We start from the raw sequence: 20,315 nt of genomic DNA, 5'->3' as shown, positions 1-20,315 counted from the left end.
GAGAGAGAGAGAGAGAGAGAGAGAGAGAGAGAGAGAGAGAGAGAGAGAGAGAGCGCATCTATTATAAGAATCTTTAAAAGAAACAGCAGCCAAATATTTCTACTTTCTTTACTTGTAATAGTGTTTAAGGATACATTACTGATTACTTCCTCATTTTTTTCTATTTCTTAAGGCCAGCCATTGTTTTGCTGAAAGGTGTCGCGTGGACAATCATAGACACTAAAATTCTTTATCTACAGAGCAAGGATTTGCAGGGTGTGTTGTTGCCTAGACAAATACAGACATAGTGAGTGAATGAGTGAGTGAGCAAGCATTTAAGAGCTTACTATGTGCCAGGCACTGTACTAAGCTTTAGGGATGCAAATACAAGCAAGCAATATAGCTGCTGCCTTTAAGGAGCCTAAAGCAGGAAGACAACAAATAAAGTAGAAGTAGAAAGGGGGTGAAGAAGATATGATATTGGCATAGTTTGGCACTAATGGTCAGAAAATAAGATGGGGGCCTGGCTCTGAGCAAGATAAAGCAAAAGCTGATCTGTCAGAGCTCATGATATGGTTCCAGGGCTGGAGTTCAGCGCCCAGATAGAAGTGATGGCAGGTGTGGCCTACGCTACCAGTCTTTTAAAATGTCTCCCAAGGCTATTTTTGAGGTCAGTTATCTGGTCTACTCTACTAGATTCTTGTTCTGAATTTATCCTTCTTCATATTAGCTTTACAAAGAGAGCCCCCAGGTCTTCCCATGAATGCTGTTGAGGAGCTCAGGGGAGGGAGAAGACAGCTATTTACCTGGGGTCCAGTAACTTAGAAAATAAGGTCTCTTTGAGGCAAAAGATTTTATTAAAATAATCAGAGACCAAGTGGTAAGGACTAATGGTATGGGATTCAAATGTGAAAAATGACCCCCTTATCAAACTATCATTGAGTCAATAACAGTGCCTGGTTAGAAGTAATGTTCCCAAAATGTTTGGTGCTTTGGGGTATTCTAATGTTAGACAACCAGTGAGGTTAAATTTTGCATTTTATATAAAGGTCAGCCAACATCGGAACCTCTGAATTCCAATTATAAAATATATTGTGATAAATAACAGTTGTTTCCATCTTTCATACTACTGTTGTGATCCTGGGACAACAATAATCAAGGCTGGCATTTCTATAGGGCTTTATAGTTTATAATGTGCTTTATACACTTAAAAAGGAACATAGTAGTTATGTGGATTTGTTTGAAGGGCTGTCATCCCCTAGAAGAAGAAGGATTAGATGTATTCTTTTTTGGTCTTGTGTGCAGAGAACTAGGAGCAAGGGGCAAAATTTGCAAAGAGGAAAGTGTAAGCTTGGTGTAAAGACATCCTAACAAACTTGTCTATCCAAAAGTAGAATATGCTGCTTTGGGAGGTACTGTGTTTTCCCTTACTTGAGGTCTTCAAGCAAGAGCTGGATCGCCACTTTTAAAAGACCTCATGTTAATAAGGAGAGTCTTATTCAGGTGCAGGTTAGACTAGATGGACCCTTAGGTCTCCTCCCACCTCTGAAATCCTGTGATTTCTGTTTCCTTATGAAATCCTCCCAACACCAGGATGAGGCAGGTAATACAAACATTACTGCCATTTTACAGATGAGGAAACTGAGGCCCACTGTGATTAACTCACTTGATCAAGGTCACCCAGCCAGTAAGTCACACTGGTACAACTTGGACACATATCAAAGGAAGTCTAGTATTCTTTCTATCACACTATAAGCTACCATTGTCACCTCAGCAAACAGATTTTGGTGGGGAGCATTGGCTATTGTTAATTCCACAAGAAATGGGTAAATTATTCCCTGACATTACAGAAATCAGATTTAGATTATTATTTAAGATACAACTGGAGTGTTTGGTGAGTTTTTTTAATGTTTGCACTAGAAAGCCATCTGTCTGAGAGGACATTGATTACCTCTTGCCTAGACTATTTCAGTAGCCTCTTCTAAATAGTTCTCCTTGACTCTTGGAAAAGAAACATCCTATTCATCTTCCACATGGCTGCAGGAATGCTCTTCCTTAAGTGTAAGTGTGACCATATCTCTCTTCTACTCAACAAACTACTGTGGATCTCTATTGTCTATAGCATAAAATATAAATTCCTCTGTTTGACATTTAAAATCCCTACCTCTGCAGCCTTAGAGATTCCACCCTGCCCTTGGCAGAGCTGCCAGACTGATCTTTTTGGCCCTCACACAAGATATCCATCTCCTGTCACATCTTCGTGTCTTTGCCCTGGCTGTACCCCATAGCTGCAATTCTGCTTCTACTCTGGGAGATCAGGGTAGAATCTCTGACCCTGAAAGGGATTTACTCTCCATCTAAAATCATTTGGTGATTAAACTGAATTACCGTGTTTTCAATTTCTTGGCTTTTTTCCTATAAAAAATCTCAGCCTGATGTAATGAACTGAGCTGGCCTAGCCTGTAGTCCTGGATATACCGTTAGCTGTGTTATGTTGGACAAGGAACTTACCCTCTCTACTTTTTACCTTATGTTCCTGTACTGTAAAAGAAGAACTTTTAACCAGATCTCTAATGTCCCTTCCAGGTCTAAAATTCTAGGCTGTAGGCTCTGAGTGCAGCTCAAAACATATTCTGAGTGATAATCACTGATAGCTTTTGGCTTCTATGAAGAATCCATTTTCTCACCATATCTTTGACCATAGGAGTGTCTCCATTTAGGCTTGTGCAGATTTTTCTTATTTCTTTCTTTTTTTTGGCCAGATACAATTGGTTTTTACCAGGTGTTTGTCCACTGCCCTAATGCCCCCATCTTCCTCTTTTCTCTTACCCATTTTTGGGAGTCACTTTCAGTTCTATTATGTTTTTATATTGCATACATTTACAAATTATTCCTACTTCATGAGAGGCCGCCTTTCTGATATCGTTCTGTATTCTCTTTCTACAAAACTTGTCTAATGGAAAAACAATAAATCAGAATTGAGGGTGGGGGAAGGGAAAGTAGCCCTTCAGTGTATTGTCGTTTCCTCTGTACCACCCTCCAAAAAGATAATAAAGGTGTAATACAGGAATTTTTAGGGAAAAACTGGATGCCATCTGATATATTAACTGGAAATGGTAACAATTGTAATTAGTCAGGAAAAAAGATAACAGAGGAATTAACATTGGAAATGAAGAGGTGAGAATATCATTATCTGTAGATGACATGATAATATATTTAGAAAATCTCCCTGTCTCGACCATAAAATTGAGGCAATAAATGAGTTCAGTAAGGTTGAAGGATACAAGATTAATTCACATAAATTATGTGCATTTTTCTTATGTACTGGCCATAAGAGCAAGAAAAAAGCAGGCAAAAGAGACTCTGTTTACAATGACGATGAAAAAACTAGCAAATATTGTGGGAATTAAACACCAATGACTAAAATAAAGACTTCAATAATTAGAGTGACACTCAGTGTTCACGAATAGATCTGATAGAGTAAAAATGACAATACTCCAAAAATTAATTTAATGCAATACCCATCAAAATGCAAATAGATTTTGTCATAGAATTCGAAACACATTTCCTGGGTACAACTCAGAGCACTGAACACTTGAACTAATTAATTATGCTTTTTTTAATAAAATTATTTTTTAAAAAGGCATCATGAAGAATAAAGTATAATATAATAGAAAGAGTCCTGGATAGGAATTCTGGAAACCTGGCTTCTAGTTCCAGTTTGCGTTTGACGCAAAAGCTGTGTGGCCTTGGACAAGTCATTTGACCCCTCTGCACCTCAGTCAATCAATGAGCAAGCATTTATGAAGCACCTACTATGTATCAGGCACTGCACTAAGCACTTTACAAATATTATCTCATTTGATCTTCCCAACAACCATGGAAGGTAGGTGCTATTATTATTCCCAGTTTACAGAAGAGGGAACTGAGGCAAGTGACTTGCCCAGAATCACAGAGTTATTAAGTGTCTGAGGTCGAATTCGAACTCAGGTATTCCTAATTCCAAGCCCGGAGCTCTATTCACTCTGCCACCAGCTGCTTCTAATGTAAGAAAATACTAAATAATTTTTGAGGGAGCACAAGCTTCTGGACTGGGAAGTCATTCTGAAGGAGTTGGTACTTGAACCCTGAGGGGAGTTTGGGATTCTAAGAGTCAAAGGTGAAGGAGTTAAGTATGAGACACCTCCTGTGCTGAGACACAAATTCTAGAGAAGCAAACAGATCAGTTTGACTAGAAAATAGAAGCTCTTTTGCCTTTTTATTATTTTTTGCTGTTGTTGTTGTGGGCACCAAACAGGGAAAAAGTAGATATAGAAAGATAGAAAATTAAAGTAATTTAAGGGGACTCTTCTAGAAAATGAGCTCTTTGGACAAATGCAAAATATTTCAAAATGCCAACACCAAAGTACAAGTACTTTCTTTCAATACACCTAACTGTTTCAGTTACAACTTAATGAAACTAGACTTTTATCTTTCACATGTTTAGGCCCATTTGCTTATGTCTTCACTATTTTGTCTTCCACTGCCAGCTTCAGGAACAACTATCACACGTGATTCTATGTTGTTTATCAAAAAGATGTTTTGGGTTTTGGGTTTTTTTTTTCTCTTGGCTAATTATTCGGTTAGTGCCTTCAAAAGAGAGCTCAAACTCCTACAGCACAGTTTTCTTCATTCCATTGCCTGGGCTTCCAGTTGCCCCGTCGTCCCTTTAGACTTGCTCTCTTACCCAGTGTCCAAGCAGAAAAGGAATGAAAATCAGATTTCAGAGCAACTCCACAAATCTGAAAAATCCCATGACAATCTTCTTTCAAGAATGATCTCTCCAGTGGCAATTCTTCTATGACACTCCATTTCCCTGTATACATACAGGCTATTCTGGATAAGGATTTACACTCTAATTAGTCTTTTTCCTCTTCTAAGGTTTTTACAACTGACTCCCTGCTGACAAAAATAGCTTCTTATTACATAAACAGCTCCAGGCTCCTTTCTCCAACTGAACTTTTAAAAATACAATTTGAACAGAACAGAAAACTATTAAGCAAAGTTATACAGCAGTTTCTTCACCCTGGGAAATGTCGTACCCCAATGGTGTCAAACTCAGATAGAAATGGAGCCAATAAGCCATCCATAAGGATCCCCATGGGCTGCATATTGACTTAGAAAAGTATTAGCATTATCTATGTTCTGTTGTGTTTGTTTATTTTGTTAAATATTTCCCCATTACGATATAATCTGATTTGCGCCCCACCTGGGAATATTGTGGGCCATGGGATTGACAAACCTGCTGTGGAGTTATGGTATAAAGAATATGAGTGGGAAGAAAATATAAATACTTACTGACTGCAAGTTGTATCTTCATTTAATTACAGAATTGTTTTTATTTTCTGCTGTGATTTTCTGTGTACATTCTTAGAAGGGCAATGTGTCATGGCACCAGACTAGATTTTAAGAGAACTAGATTCAAATTCCACTTCAGATACTTCCTGTGTTATTATAAAGAAATTACTTAACCTCCAAACCTCAGTTTCCTCATCTCTAAAATGGGGGTGTTATTACTTGCACCATCTCCTTCACTAGCATATTGGAATGAAAGCATTTTGAAAATCTTAAAGCACTATGTAAATGTGAGCTGTTGTTTTGAATCGCATATCTTTATTTGATACCACTCTTTATCGATGTGTTTTTTTCTCAAGCCATTATTTTAGTAATCCTTCTAGATAAATGTGGTTTCCTATTCGTTCCAATATAACCTTGTGATTTTGATCAATTTATTTTTTTAGTATGAGTTGTGACTTTTTACAAGAGATTATGGATCCTACCATCTGGCCATTCAGTGCCACAGTTCCTTATTGCTACCTCAAGTCCTTAAATCACTAGACTGGTGCATTTACTACCATATTTCAGCTAATTATTTAAAGAAACATTCAAGTATTTCAAGTGCATGCTCCCAGAGGGCAAATCCAGGAACACTTGATCAAAGTGGGAAAGAGGCAGAATTTTGCTTGTTGTTAAGAAAAACTCTCTATCAATTTGAGCTTTCCAGTAGTGGGATGGACGTGTGGTGGGGTCCTCTCCTTGGAAGGCTTCAAAGAGAAGTTGTATGACCTTTCTCAAGTAAGTTATAGTGCAAATTCCTTTTGGGTGTGGGTTGGACTAGAGGGCCATTAAAGGTCCCTTCCAATTCTAAAATTCTGTGAAACAACTTAATGCTGTTTTCAGTTCCGTGTCTCGATGCTATCCTAAGGGTAATTATGGTAATAATAATAACTCACATTTATATTGTATTCTAAGAATTATTAAGTGATTTTCTCAAAACAAGCCTGTGAGGGAACTATATACCTTATGAGATAGCTAATCTGTAATAGATTGTCATTAAATTGCCTTTCTAAACAGCATCCCCCTTGGTCAGGAAGCAAAGAAGTAATTGATGGATTGAAAAAGCCATAAATCCTTCCTTGGTCTGGTTTTCTCTTAATATGCAGGGCACGATAGCCAACTCCTTGACGTGTGTCCAGCTGCATAAACGAGCTGAGAAGATTGCTGTTATGTTAATGGAAAGAGGGCACTTGCAAGATGGAGATCACGTGGCCTTGGTTTACCCCCCAGGTGAGAGACTTGGGCAGAATATAGGGCTCCAGCCCTATATTTTTGGTTTACCCCCCAGGTGAGAGACTCGGGCAGAATATAGGGCTGAGCCATGCACTGCTCTGCCAAGAAACCTGTCATAACGTACACTGGTGCTCATCAGCAAACACACCTGTGTAATCGCAAAACCTCTCACAGTGAGTTCAATTCTAATCCATACTTAGGTGAAGCTCCCATTGATTTTCTACTCTGGAAACTAAAATTTGTTTATTCGGGTTTGTGCAGGGGTCTAGTTACTACATTTCCAGGCACCACAATTCCATGATGGGCTAGTTACAAAGTTTGAAAAAAAATACCACTTTGCAAAGATTTTCTTTTTGGTTAAATTTATTTTATTAGGCGCCTGCTGTTGCTTATTTAATCAATAGTAATTAAACCTTTTCACTGCCAATTAGTGATCACAAAATTGAAAAATCCCTTTGAGAAATGATGGAAAGATTAAAGTTTGGGGGGTTCCTTGGGCATTACACGCCCACAAGAATAGCATGAATGAATGTGATCAGTGAAGCTTAACAGATACTGACAAGCGACTTTGAAAGGAGTCTGTTAAAGAGCTTAGCTGTTCATTTAACCTTCTCCTAAGTTACTTCAGAATAGTATTTATGCCGACAGGGGTGACTGATTAAACAATCTGATTTTCAGCTGAGAGTTTCCGTGTTCTTCTTCATGCAGGAATAGACCTAATTGCAGCCTTTTATGGCTGCCTATATGCAGGCTGTGTGCCAATAACAGTTCGACCTCCCCATCCCCAGAACATTGCCACGACATTACCTACTGTCAAGATGATTGTGGAGGTAAGGCTATCTGGGAAGGCAGAGCCTGTGTGTGAGCTGAAGACCAAGGGAATGCATGTTATCTTTTGTAGTTAAACATAAGACTACTCCTGTCTACGTGCATTTGAAGGTTTCCGTGTCATGATAGTAAGTAGCAGGCGTGTTTTCTTTTTAATGCCTTAATGTTAAATGGTAATCACAGCCCCAGAATTCATTGCTTAGGGTCAACTTTCTGGTGATGAGCCACTTCATGTTTAGCGGGGCTAAAGTCTCACCCCAGCCCCATGTTCACAGCCTTTTTAGCTTGGTAGGAAGTGGTCTTCTCCCTAGAAGAGCTATTGAGAAACATGCATCACTTCTGTGCTATGATAAGACTTAAGTTTAGGTTGAGACAAGCCAATTCTCTCACTTCATCTCCTTTTTGTCCAGAGGCACATATAAGAAGGAGATTAGTTACTAGAGTTAGTGTACTTCAAGACCATGTATAAATTCAATTCAAGGGGTATTTATTAAGTGCCAAGAACGCTGCTAAAGGTAGTTTCCAAAATTGGGTTAATGGTGCCACTGCCAAATAGTAAAATCAGAAGGAGAAGCACATTTAGGGGCAAAGGTAATAAGGACACTATGAACATGTTGAGGATGAGGCGAAACATACAAAAGGGAGTTCTTGTTTGAGATACGGGTCTAAAGCTTAGGTGAGAAACCAGGGCTGGAGAGAGAGAGTGAGAGAAAGAGAGAGAGAGAGAGAGAGAGAGAGAGAGAGAGAGAGAGAGAGAGAGAGAGAGAGAGAGATGCAGGAATCATTTGCTGGGGTGCCATTTGAAGCAGTGAGTATGACAGACTATGAAAGGGAAGAGCCAGGAACAGAAGATCAGGAAGAGAATGTGCAGGCAACAAAGGAGACAAAAAAATTATCATTTGGAGAAGTGGGAGGAGAATTAGCAGAGGGGAGTAACTCTGAAGACGGGAGGCTCAATATTGTCAAGTGATGCAGAAAGGTCAGTTCAAATCATTAAGTATTTTTTAACACAAAGGCCTGTGCTAGATAGAAATACAAAGACAAAAATAAACAGTTCCAGTCTTCTAGGATCTTGAATAAGTCAAAAAGTACTTATTATGCAATTATTATGTGCAAAGTATACTATATGCTGGGAAACCCATAGGAAAAAATTAAGACAATCTCTGCTTTTACGGAGCTCACACACTAATATAAATTATAACATAAACCTTTATATATATATTTACATCTTACATTTATATATGTATAGGTATATATAGTCTGTGTATTATGAAGGTTTCATCTTCAATGACAAAGCCATTATTGATGTCATTTCCACTGATAAAATCTTATCAGTATCTGATGCTAGACCATTTGACAATACCAAGGACTGTGAGGCTAAGAACTGACTTTTTTGGGTCTTCAGCAGCTGTGCCTGCAGCTCCCATAGAAGCAGGACCAGTGGTTCCAGGGGCTGGATGTACCCCTTTTGGGTTTACCTAGCTATCAGTTGCAGTTGGTGGTGGTGGTAAGGAAGGTGGACCCCTTATACAATGATCTTCCCTCAAGGATGGCTGTCTGGTCCAGTCTTAGAAGCAGGACCGGTGATCTGGTCTTGGAGAGAATCCAAGGCTGTTGAATTCAGGGTCTTGGGAGATGGTGATGGTTTTACTTACCTGGAATATACAGTCTCCTTTTTCTCCTTCAGAGTCTGAGTTTACATTCTGATAGGGGGATAGATGTATAAACATAAGTAAAAACAAAGTAATTATGGGGGCACTAACAAGTAGGAGGAATCAAAGAAGGCCTCGTGTAGGCAGTTGTACCTGAGCTAAGCCATGAAGGGAACACTAGTGATTCCAGGAGGTGGGAATGAGAAGAGAGAATATTGTGGGCATAGAAGTCAGAATATCGTATACAAGAAGCCAGTTTGGCTAGAATGTAGTATGTGTGAGGAAGAGTAATGTGAAGGAAATCCGAAGGGACAGGTTGGAGCCAGATTGGGGGGACTTTAAATGCCAAACTAGAATGATGATGATTGAAAAAGACCATTGGAATTACTGATCATTGGTGATCTGAGCAGTTTCAGTAGAGTGGTGATGTGGAAGACAAGTTGCAAGGTTTGGAAAGAATAGAGAGGGGTGAGGGACTTTTGCCAAGAAGTTTGAAGGAAAAGGTGGCTACATGGAGGTAGAAGAATACAGAAAAGGCTTCTTTTCAGATTAATGAGAATTGTTTGCAGGCAGATAGAAAGGAGACACAGAATTCACAGAAGTTGAGATTGGACAAGGACCTTGAGGATTACTTAGCCCAAACCATTCATGAAAGGATTCTCAACTGTTTCATTCCTGCTAAGTGGTCATCCACCTTATTGGTCAAAGATGTCTTAGGAGGGGGAACCTGTTATTTTTCTAAGCAGCCCATTCCACTTTGGGCACACTCTAATTGTTAGAAACTTTTTCTTGGCATCGAACCAAAAGTTCTCTCTTTACAACTTCTGTTTGGGCTCCTAGGTGTACCTTCTGGAACCAGAGCAATCCCTCCTCCACAGAGTAGCCCTTCACCAACATCCTTCTTTAACAATGGTACCCAGCACTCAATCCAACACTCTGTGTGAGGTCTAACAGGGAAAGAGTACAATGGAACTTTTGCCTCTCTATTCCTGAAATCTATGCCCCTCCTAATGAAGCCCAAGATCTCATTAACTTTTTTAGGTTGCCATATCATACTGCTGTCGCCATGGAGCTTGCAGTCTACTAAAACCTCCAGATCTTTTCCAGTTCAGCTGCTGTCTACCCATGCCTCTCCCGTCTTTTATTTGTGAAGCTGATTTTTGGTAGGCAAGGGTGAGACTTTACATTTATCCTTACTGAATTTCATCTTATTAGACACAGCTCAATGCTTTGGCCTGTCAAGGGCCTTTTCAATTCTGATTTTGCCATGCATGCACTGTATTAGATATCCCTTCCAACTATGTGTCAGAAGAGAGATTAAGGTACATGTCAGAGTGGAGTATATGGTTGCTGGAACCAATATTCTGAAAGAGACATTATAGAACAGACATAGGGAGAGAGGCTAACCTTAAGCCACTTCTTTGACCAGAGGGAAGGAGTAGACTGTGGGTGATAATGCCAGGTTTATAGGGATAGATTTGACAGAGCTCATGTTTCAGTGAAACAGGAAACCAAGTTATCTTTTATAAAAGTATGTAGTGGAGATGCTTCTGGAGTGGTCAGTCATTCTAGGAAATGAGATCATAAGTTGGTTACAATACAAGGCTGGTCAAGCAGCACTGAGGGCCCAGCTGGGCCCTCTGTGTTTGAGCCACACTGGGCTCAAATGATGAAATGAGGAAACGCTTCTTAAAGAAGTTTTCTCTGAGACTTCAAGAGCATCTTGTTCACTTTGACAGCTGTGGATAAATATTTCTGTCCAGATACAAGGTAAGAGTTGAAGAAAGGGAGTATTTTTGGTGTCTTCTGGAAGAGAAGCCAACAGGGCTTAATCAGCAAATGCTTATAAAGCCCCTACTATGGGGACCCTGTGCAAGGTGTTGGGTATACAAGTACAAAGAATGAAACAATCACAACACTGTCAAAGAGCTTAAATTCTTGTGGGGGAGAGAGACCAAGTACATGTGAAAATATAGAGAGTATAGCATACAAGATAACTGAATACAAGGAAGTTTAGTTGGAAGCATGGGGGCGGGATTGGAAAGATTTTATGTAGAAGATGATACCTGAGGTATATCTAAAGAGAGGAGAGGGACTCAGTGAGGTGATGGTGAGGACACAGTACATTCAATATATGAGAGATGGCCGGAGAGAATAGCAATGTAGCTGGCTCCCGGAGTACAGGAGGAAGAATAACGCCCAGTGAAGTTGGAAAGATAGGTTGGGGCCAGGTTGTGTTGGGTTTTAAAAGAGGCAACCCGAGAGGCAATAAAAATACAATAGAATTGGTTTAGTAGGGGAATCACATGGTCAGATCTGCTCTTAAGGAAACGTAGGTAAGCAGCTTTATCTCTTGGGCAAGGAAAACTATCTCAAATTTGAACAGCTTTTGGATAACCAAAAGAATAGTTATTGCCTGACAGGTGGAGGTGACATTTAGAATAATATAGAGATAATAAAAAAATAGCCCCTTCCTTCCCTATGGGAGCAATTCATTCATATGTCCTTTTTAGAGTGTGAGTTGTCAGGTAGAATTATGTTCAATTCAACAAACAGTTATTAAGCCCCCACTATAAATCAGGCATTTTGCCAGGCCTGTGTATGCTAAGATGAGATGGAAACAGCCTCTGCCCTCAAATATGTTACTGAGAAGATATAATGTAAAAACACATACAAAGTTATACAAAATGATTTTAAGGGTGAAAAAGGGCATTAACCCCTGAGGCCATTAGGAAAGGCATCTTGGAGGAGCTGCTCCTAAGCTATGCTTTAAAGGAAATGATGGATTATAAATAAGAGGTAGAGATGATGTTCCAGGGCAGCTAAGATAGAGTGCCAGGCCTGGAGTCAGGAAGACTCATCTTCCTGAGTTCAAATCCAGCCTCAGATACTTACTAGCTCTGTGACCCTGGGCAAGTCACTTAACCTTGTATGCCTCAGTTTCCTCATCTGGAAAATGAGCTGGAGAAAGAAATGGCAAACCACTCCAGTATCTTTACCAAGAAAACCCCAAATGGGGTCAAGGAGAGTTAGACATGACTGAAAGACGACTAAACAACACCATGATATCCCAAGGAGAAAGAAGGTCCCATATTCTACATTAACTCTGATCTTGATAGAGTGAGCAGTTCCCATGATGAGTTTCCCATCCATGCTGTGCCCTAACATGTTTACATTGGGTCTCTACTGGGAAGAAATTGCTCCCATTAACCTATATCCATTAATAAGAGCTCTGGTTTGTTCATATTAAAAATAAGACCTATCACTGAGAATGGAAAAAGCATTGCATTGGAGGACAAAGAGCCTGGTTTCAAATCCCAGGTCTGTTACCTGCCCTTTGTGTGGCCTTACACAAGTTACTTATCTCTGTTTCTTCATCTCTAAATGGAAAGGGTCAGACTAGGTTATTTCAAAAGTGCCTCTTATCTGTAAAACCCATCATTACATGGAGTGCACACACATATGTAAAAACACACACTCCATTGCTATATGTTATTCCAATAATATTCACCATTCTCTATATCTTCCACATACTTATATTATACAAGTGTTTTCCATTAGGAGGTGAGATATTGGTTTTGTCTTTCTATTTTGGTACATATAGTAAACACTTGATAAATGCTGGTTGGTTGGTTGATAAATATAAAGACGTGTGACCTTTCCACCGCAACAATTCTAATATTTAGGTAATGCAGTGCCTTATACATAAGAAGTATTCATTAAATATTTGTTATTAGAGGCAGCTAGGTAATATAGTGATTAGAGCACTAGGCCTAGATTTAGGAAGACCTAAGTTCAAATCCATTATCAGTCACTACTAGCTGTGTGACCACAGGCAAGTCACTTAACTTCTATCTCAGTTTCCTCATCTGTAAAATGGGGATGATAATAATAGCATCTATTTCACAGGGTTACTGTTAGGATTACGCATTAACAGATGCAAAGCACTTAGCTGACCCTAAAGCACTGTATAAATGCTAGCTGTTATTAATTATTCCTGTTAATTGGATTTTTACTCAGATTTGACTTTATCTCCTTTGATATGCATGGTACTAATTGCCTTGTCATTTTCCTGCTTCTTAGGTGAGTCGCTCTGCCTGTTTAATGACAACGCAATTAATATGCAAATTGTTAAGATCCAGAGAGGCAGCAGCAGCAGTAGATGTCAGAACGTGGCCCCCCATACTGGATACAGGTAAGGATTCAAACTGGTCAAATCCATCAATCCTCATTTCCAGTGGACTGCTTAGATCACTGTTGAAGCCAAAATACTCTATCTCTGAACCTCTTTTCTTTGAATGTTTCAAAATTAAGGCAAGACATGCTAAAGGTTCTGTTTTGGTCTCCAGATGATTTGCCAAAGAAGCGGCCTGCCCAAATCTACAAACCTTCTAACCCAGATACACTGGCTTACCTTGACTTCAGTGTATCCACAACTGGAATGCTAGCTGGAGTAAAGGTGAGAGTTTTACGTTCAGTGCAACCTGCATGCCTCTTAAGGCTCATGAAGCTTCTGTGTTTGTTTGGGGGCATAATGTTTCACATAGGATCATATATTACTGAGGGTCTGTTGAGAGCTTACAAAGGGTAGTAAGTAAAAGAGAGGACAAATCTATGGTGCAGGCAGATAGAGCACTGGGCCTGAAATTAGGAAGACCTCAGTTCGAATTCAGCTTCGTATACTTATTAGCTGTGGGACTCTAAATAAGTCACGACCTCTCTCTACCTCAGTTTTCTTAATTGCAGTTATCAGGATAATAATGTTACCCAACATTGTTGTGAGGATCAAATGAGTATTACTTCCAAAGCACTTCGCAAACCTTCAATTGCTATATAAATCCTGACTGTCATCAGTGGTAATTCGGTGAATTGTGTTCATATCTCCCCTAGCATCCAGCCACGTATAGTAAGTGCTACATTAGAAAGCACTATGATGCAATAAAGAGACCTTTTCCAACCCTTATTTCTCTCCTACGTTCCAGGCTCACATTTCCAACTGTTAGTTTGATGTATTATCTGCTATAATATATGAAAAAACTTTGAACTCGAGATGTGCCCAGTGGAACTAACATATGATAACTAACTTGACTGGCAGAAAACCTCAAAATTATCTCAACGTGAGAGAACATAAGGGAAAAACCAAAAAACAAAAATCAACTTCAGTAAGAATGGATTAAGATAGATTAAGCTTGGTTAATGAGCAGTTCATCTGAGAAAGGACTGGCCTGGGAATCAGAATTTATTTTCCCCAAAACACTTGTCTCCTCTTTCCTGTTTCTCTTGATAGTTGCTGTTATTCATTCATTTCAGTCATGTTCAACTCTTTGTGACCCCATCTGAGGTTTTCTTGGCAAAGATACTGGACTGGTTTGCCATTTTCTTCTCCAGTTCATTTTACAGATGAAAAAACTGAGGCAAACAAGGTTAAGTGACTTGCCCAGAGTCACACAGCTAGTAAGGGTCTGAGACTGTACTTGAACTCAGATCTTCCTGACTCCAGGCCCAGCACTTTATCTACTCTGCCCCCTAGCTGCCCCTCTCTTAGTGGTACCACTATTTTACTAGTTCCTAAGGCTCACAACTCTGGAATCCTCATTGATTCTTTCTTCTCCATCACCAGGGTGACATATATTACTGGTTTTATTTCTGAAATAGTCCTTTCACCCTTCCTTTCCTTTCTGTTCCTACTACCTTCACACTAATTCAGTCCCTGATCACCTCCTAGTAGGACTATCATAAGTGTCTCATAATTGGTTTCCCTTTCTCTAGGCTCTTCTCATGGCATTCTATCATTCACACTATTGTTAGCTTGGCATTCAAGGACTGCCACAACTTGGTTTCCACCTACGTGTCCAACTTTATTTCACAATACTTTCACAGAGTACACTAAGTAATAGCCAAATTGGGCTATGATCTATTCTCCGATCCTGTCACATCTTTCCCATTTCTATCATAGAACATTTTTACTTGCAGTCTTCCATGTTTGGAACAGACTTACTTTACATGTTTGCCTGTTCAAATCTTTTGCTTCTTCCTCAAATTAAAGTGATCCCTCCCTTTCCAAATCTTTCATATCTCTACATTTGACCTTTCCTATGTGCTTATCACATGCTATACATTCTATTATTTAAGCTTTAATAGTTTAAAAGTACACTAGGACTTTTGGGACACCCTGTATTATGGACTATTTATGTGAATGTCTTATTTTATTAGATGACAAGCTCCTTGAGGACAGAGGTTGTGACATTTTTTAACTTTACATTCCCAGCACCTCCCATAGTGCCTTCAACAAGGTAGACATTTAAAAATGCTTAATGAGTTGAATAAAATTCTGCTTTCCATTTAACACCAGGCACCTGCTTGAAATTCAGTAAACAATTTCAGTCCTAATATTGCCCCTCTGTCTTTTATTTTTGCTTCCATCTGGCTTGGCTGGGTAGATGGCCTCTTCCAAGAAAATTAATTGTTTTGAGTGTAAATTACAGTGTTTGTCTGCTATGCATAGAGCGTATCATATACTGATTGAGGCTCTGGTGGCAAGAATGTAATTATGGATTTGGCTGAGGATGGGTGCCCAGGTGCAACATTAATGGTGATGTTGGAAGCAGGGATCATAAGATGCTTGATCCAGTGCTTAGAAGGGGATATCAAAGGCCATCTAGTCTAATCCCCTTTTTAAACTTCCATTTCATTTTCATTTTTTTTTTCTTGAGAGGAGTAAAGAAAAACATCACATTTGATATGACTTTGTAGATTATTCACATTTAGAGATTTTTAAAAATCAGGTTTATGGTTGCTCTTTCTACGTTGTACCACTAAAAACTTTAATAAGCTTCAGAAAAATACCACCATCAGCACGGTTCCATTGTTCTGGAAGGGTGGACAGGTCATAGATGAAAAGGAAATTAGTTGATTGCTTATCAAAAAATAGATCTATAATTCCCAAGAAATTGTGTTGTTTTTTTTTAAATAAGACTAGATTGTTATCTTTACTCTAATTCTTGCTGTATGAAGTTTGTCAAAACTTTGTTCAGATCTTTGGTTTTTGTAGGTTATACCAATACTAAATACATAGGACTTAAAACAATTGACTATGTGCTTTCAATCCCATTATCTCACAACAACGTTATAAAATAGCCTTCTTACAGAAGAAGAAACGGAGGCTGAGAGGGGTGAATTGATTTGCTAAAGGGGTCAAGTGGTAGCAAAACACATTTCTGTACATTTCTCTCCCATTCCACCTTGATAAACAGAAGTTTTGAGGGGTGAAAAGAAACAATCACTGTTCTACCCCCTTTCAATCTGGTACATATTTAAAAGAAAAAACAAATAATGGGGGAAAACCCCAAATCTAGGGGTCTTTCCACTTTGTCACACTGTCCCCTATGGGAGAATAAAGTTATAGTGAAGGCTTCCTCTCTTATGCCCAACTGATAACTCCCTTGAGTACCAGGACATATCTGTGTGTGGATGCTAGTTACACGATGCTGATGGCAAAGTACTGATTCACTAACCCATCAACCAGGGATGTATTTCCAGATGTTTTCATCTGATCTAATAATAGCTCACCCCCACTACTCCAGCACAGTCCCACACTGGCCCTTGGTGTCACTGTCCCAGGTGCTGAAAGGCCTCCTATTACTAGGCAATGATTTTAGTTGACTGCTCTTTTGTCTTACAGATGTCCCATGCGGCCACTAGTGCCTTTTGCCGTTCTATTAAGCTGCAGTGTGAACTTTACCCCTCTAGAGAAGTGGCTATCTGTCTGGACCCCTACTGTGGGCTTGGGTTTGTCCTCTGGTGCCTCTGCAGGTAAGACTCCTCTAATTTCTAAGGAAAAACACAAGTACCACTTCTCCTCTGGCACCCACCACAGAAATTCCAGTTAGAACAATTATGCAATTTGAAAGAGCAAGCAGCCTAGAGTAATTAGAATATTTTAGAGATTTTGCTGTAGTCCAGGGAGTATTAGTGCTGTGAATAATACATGATTTCATGGGAAGTAGCTTAAAACATACAGGTTTTTAGAGAGTAGCTAAAGTACTCAAAGCTGCATGTAGGCCTTCTTGATGAGAAAATTGGAACAGCAGTTCTGATTTTATAGGGCTTTGCTGTCTTCATTGGACTAAGCACCAACAAATCTCAAACCCACAGAACAGATGTGGAACAGCTTCTGTCCCCAGCAAACTTATAAGTCTGATGTTTTGCGAAATCAGCAGATGAGGCAATGCCAAACTGCCAGGACGAATTTTGTATATTTCTTGGTTTTAGTCACTATGGAAAACAAATACCCCTAAAATGGATTTTATATTGGAGGTATAGGGTAGCTTTTAATTTTGCCCACCCCCTTCTTTTTTTTTTTTGGAGTCCCACTCTTTTATTTTACAGATGGTGGAACTAAGCCTTGGAGGGAGAGATTAAGTGATTTGTCCATAAACTCAGATAAGTAGTAGTAAATAGCAGAACCAAGATTCAAACTGAGTGCTTTTGGTTCTAAAGCTCATGCTTTTGTGACTATATTATGGTGTCTCCTAGAACACAGCAACATATTTTGCTCAAAAACTGTGACCCTGGAGCCAGCAGAAAAGTACAATAATTATAGGTCCCTTTGTTCTCTAAAACTCTCTGTAGAAATGGAACTTCAATGAAGTTACAAAAGAGTGGAGATTGGGACTTTAGCAACCCCGCTTTTCAGTGCATAGGCCCTGGAACATCTAGCCTTGAAATTTCTAAAACAATAGATTATTCAGGAGCATACAAGGATTTTTCGTCAGTGTTATCTCACTGTGCTTAGGCAAGTTATGTATTATGCCAAAGACCCAACAGTGACTAATATACACAGCAAGGGAAGAAGAATTAGCAAATTTATGATACACTTTCTGTTTATACTCTGTTACAAGGATTGATTTTTAGTTTCCTAAAATAAACATTTCTACCTTGATCACTAGTCACATATTTACATATCTGTATGTATGTATATCTATATAGAAAGATAGATTTCTTAAGTGTTCTTGAATATCATTCATTAATTCATTCAATGAACATTTATTAAGCACCTGTTGTATGCAGAGCGCTGTATCAGAAGAGATAAGAGATAGTCCTGGCTCTAGAAAACTAGACTTTAGAGAGTCAATCTCCAACTTCTCCCTATCATTCTGCAAATGTCTTAGGTTTTGCTTTTCCTAGGAGGCAAATAGACAAGAGCTCTTATTTAAAGAGTGAATCAGCCATCTCATAGCTGAGGTCATTCTCAAAGGTGCTGGTGGAACATCTTGGGCCCTATCAACTTCATTCAGTTTTTCCTAATGTTAGTTGCTCACCTTGAACCATCGTGCCTTGTCTGAAAGCAGTCACTTAGTAAATGTTTGTGGAATTGAACTGAATCTAATAGCACTGAAAAAGAACCAAGGAAATGGAGCTAAAAGAGAAAATTCTAGGAGTCCTGTGTAAAAATATTGGGGAGAAGGCAAAATAGAGAAATATGATCAGCTTTAGCTTTCAGCTAAGAAATTCAACTGAGGAGTAATAAAGCATTTTTGATACCTAGCCCTGAAAACATAACAGTCTTTGATGTGAGAGGGTGACTATTTAAAATAGAACTGCTCCAAAGATCATGCAAGGCAATCCAATTAAGTCCATAGTTAAGCCTTTTTCACAAATGGATACGGAATAAAATTTTGTATTAGTAAAAATATTATGTTCCAATTCTTATAAGTAGCTCAGAAATGATAAGAGGTATAATGTCTCCCGGTGCATAATTATGATTTATGAGATACATAAAGTATATGCTTGTTAGGCTTTGTCCCTATTACCTTGGTATATGATCCCATTTTCAGCCCAGAAATTGTTCTCTTATTATCCTTTCAACAGAAGTAAATTTTCTATTATTCCAATTTGTTGCTGCTTAATAATGCTGCCTTGGGGCTTGAGTCTGAGTTAACACACCAGCTTACAGTCCTCTAAAAGGGTCTCATTCAAAGTCACAATGAGATATAGGTTTCTAGGCCAGTCCTGGAGCAATTCTAGCACTTTACTTGAGTTCTATACATGGTATACAAAGTAAGATTCAGAAAATTTGTGGCCTCCTTCAGAGAAACTCCATAGCAGCTTACACGCAACTTACTGAAATCTGAAGTCACCCCTTGTTGGTCTTTGTAATTTTGCAGAATGTCAGATTCCTAACATTGTAGAAAGGAGATATGCATTTGTCTGTGTCCAGCTTCATGAAGATTCATTATGTATTTGCCTTCTAACAGCATTATTAAAGATCCTTGCCCAAAACCAGGACAAGGGTCTGAATTCAGTAATTAGCACTCTAGATGTGATCCTGGTAGAATGCAGTTTATTATGCTTCTGTATCTCCCTTCTGTGAGAAAGGTAGTGACCATGTTGGAATGTGAGTCAGGTATAGGAACTGGCAGGCATCCACTAAAGGCCAACAACAGCTTTCACAAAGGGGAACAATAAATGGGTGTGGCGATCACTGTCAGTACCATTAGTGTGTGTACATTTAGGACAGGAATGGGGGAAGGGGGAGACAAGGGAAAGATTGGAAGTAGAAAAGACCTGGTATAGTGTGCATGACCCCAAGAGCAGAGGTAGCACCATGGTGGCATTAAGCCTCCTGTGTATGATATGATGCATGCTAAGGAGGATATTTTCTTTCTAAGGCTATAAGTGATTCAGACTCTAAACATCACTGGGAATTCTACCACCTGTGAAAAGATGGTTACTTCTGAAGTTTAAAAAAATTATCTTTACAAAGCCAGGGTCATAGGCAAGTTGGTGAATGTGTTAGTTCCCCAAATTAAGAGAAGGACTGATTATAAAGCCTGTCCCAGCCTTCCTTTGAGTACTCTGTATAGCAGAGTTTATTACTGAAAAACTCAGAGTCCAGAAATCTCAGAATTCAAAGAAATATCAGAGGATACCTGTTCTAAACAGGATCTGAACAGAAAGCCTTACTGTACAACAGTCCCAGCCTCTACTGGAAGGTCTCAGATGATGGGCAACTCACTACCTCTCACTTCAGCCTATTCTCTTTGATATAACTCTCTTAGAAAGATTGTCCTTATAAGGATCACAAATCTGTCTGTAACATCTCTCAGTTTTTCAAGTTCTGCCCCCTGAGTCCAAGCAAAACAACTCTCATTCCTTTTTTACAAATGGTCCTTCAACTTAAAAACTTAAGTTTTTACAAACTTAAAAGCTTTAAAACTGCTAATAGTCTCCATTGTTCTACACACA

The 20,315-nt window shown here is 39.1% G+C and overlaps 1 protein-coding gene across 4 annotated transcripts in view; it reads left to right on the top strand.

Moving 5' to 3' along the window:
* Positions 1-20,315, top strand: part of DIP2C (disco interacting protein 2 homolog C) — a 589,927-nt gene that overhangs the window by 495,284 nt on the left and 74,328 nt on the right. For all 4 annotated transcript variants that reach the window (XM_027841054.1, XM_027841052.1, XM_027841051.1 and 1 more), the window contains 5 exons: positions 6,462-6,585; positions 7,297-7,418; positions 13,152-13,263; positions 13,418-13,527; positions 16,750-16,880. In XM_027841054.1, the coding sequence (XP_027696855.1) occupies positions 6,462-6,585; positions 7,297-7,418; positions 13,152-13,263; positions 13,418-13,527; positions 16,750-16,880 (599 nt within the window). The remainder of the gene's footprint in view (positions 1-6,461; positions 6,586-7,296; positions 7,419-13,151; positions 13,264-13,417; positions 13,528-16,749; positions 16,881-20,315) is intronic.

This window comes from Vombatus ursinus, unplaced genomic scaffold (assembly GCF_900497805.2).
Source record: "Vombatus ursinus unplaced genomic scaffold, bare-nosed wombat genome assembly UNPS02014852.1, whole genome shotgun sequence".
Lineage (NCBI taxonomy): Eukaryota > Metazoa > Chordata > Mammalia > Diprotodontia > Vombatidae > Vombatus > Vombatus ursinus.
This window is presented reverse-complemented; position numbering and strand designations above follow the sequence as displayed.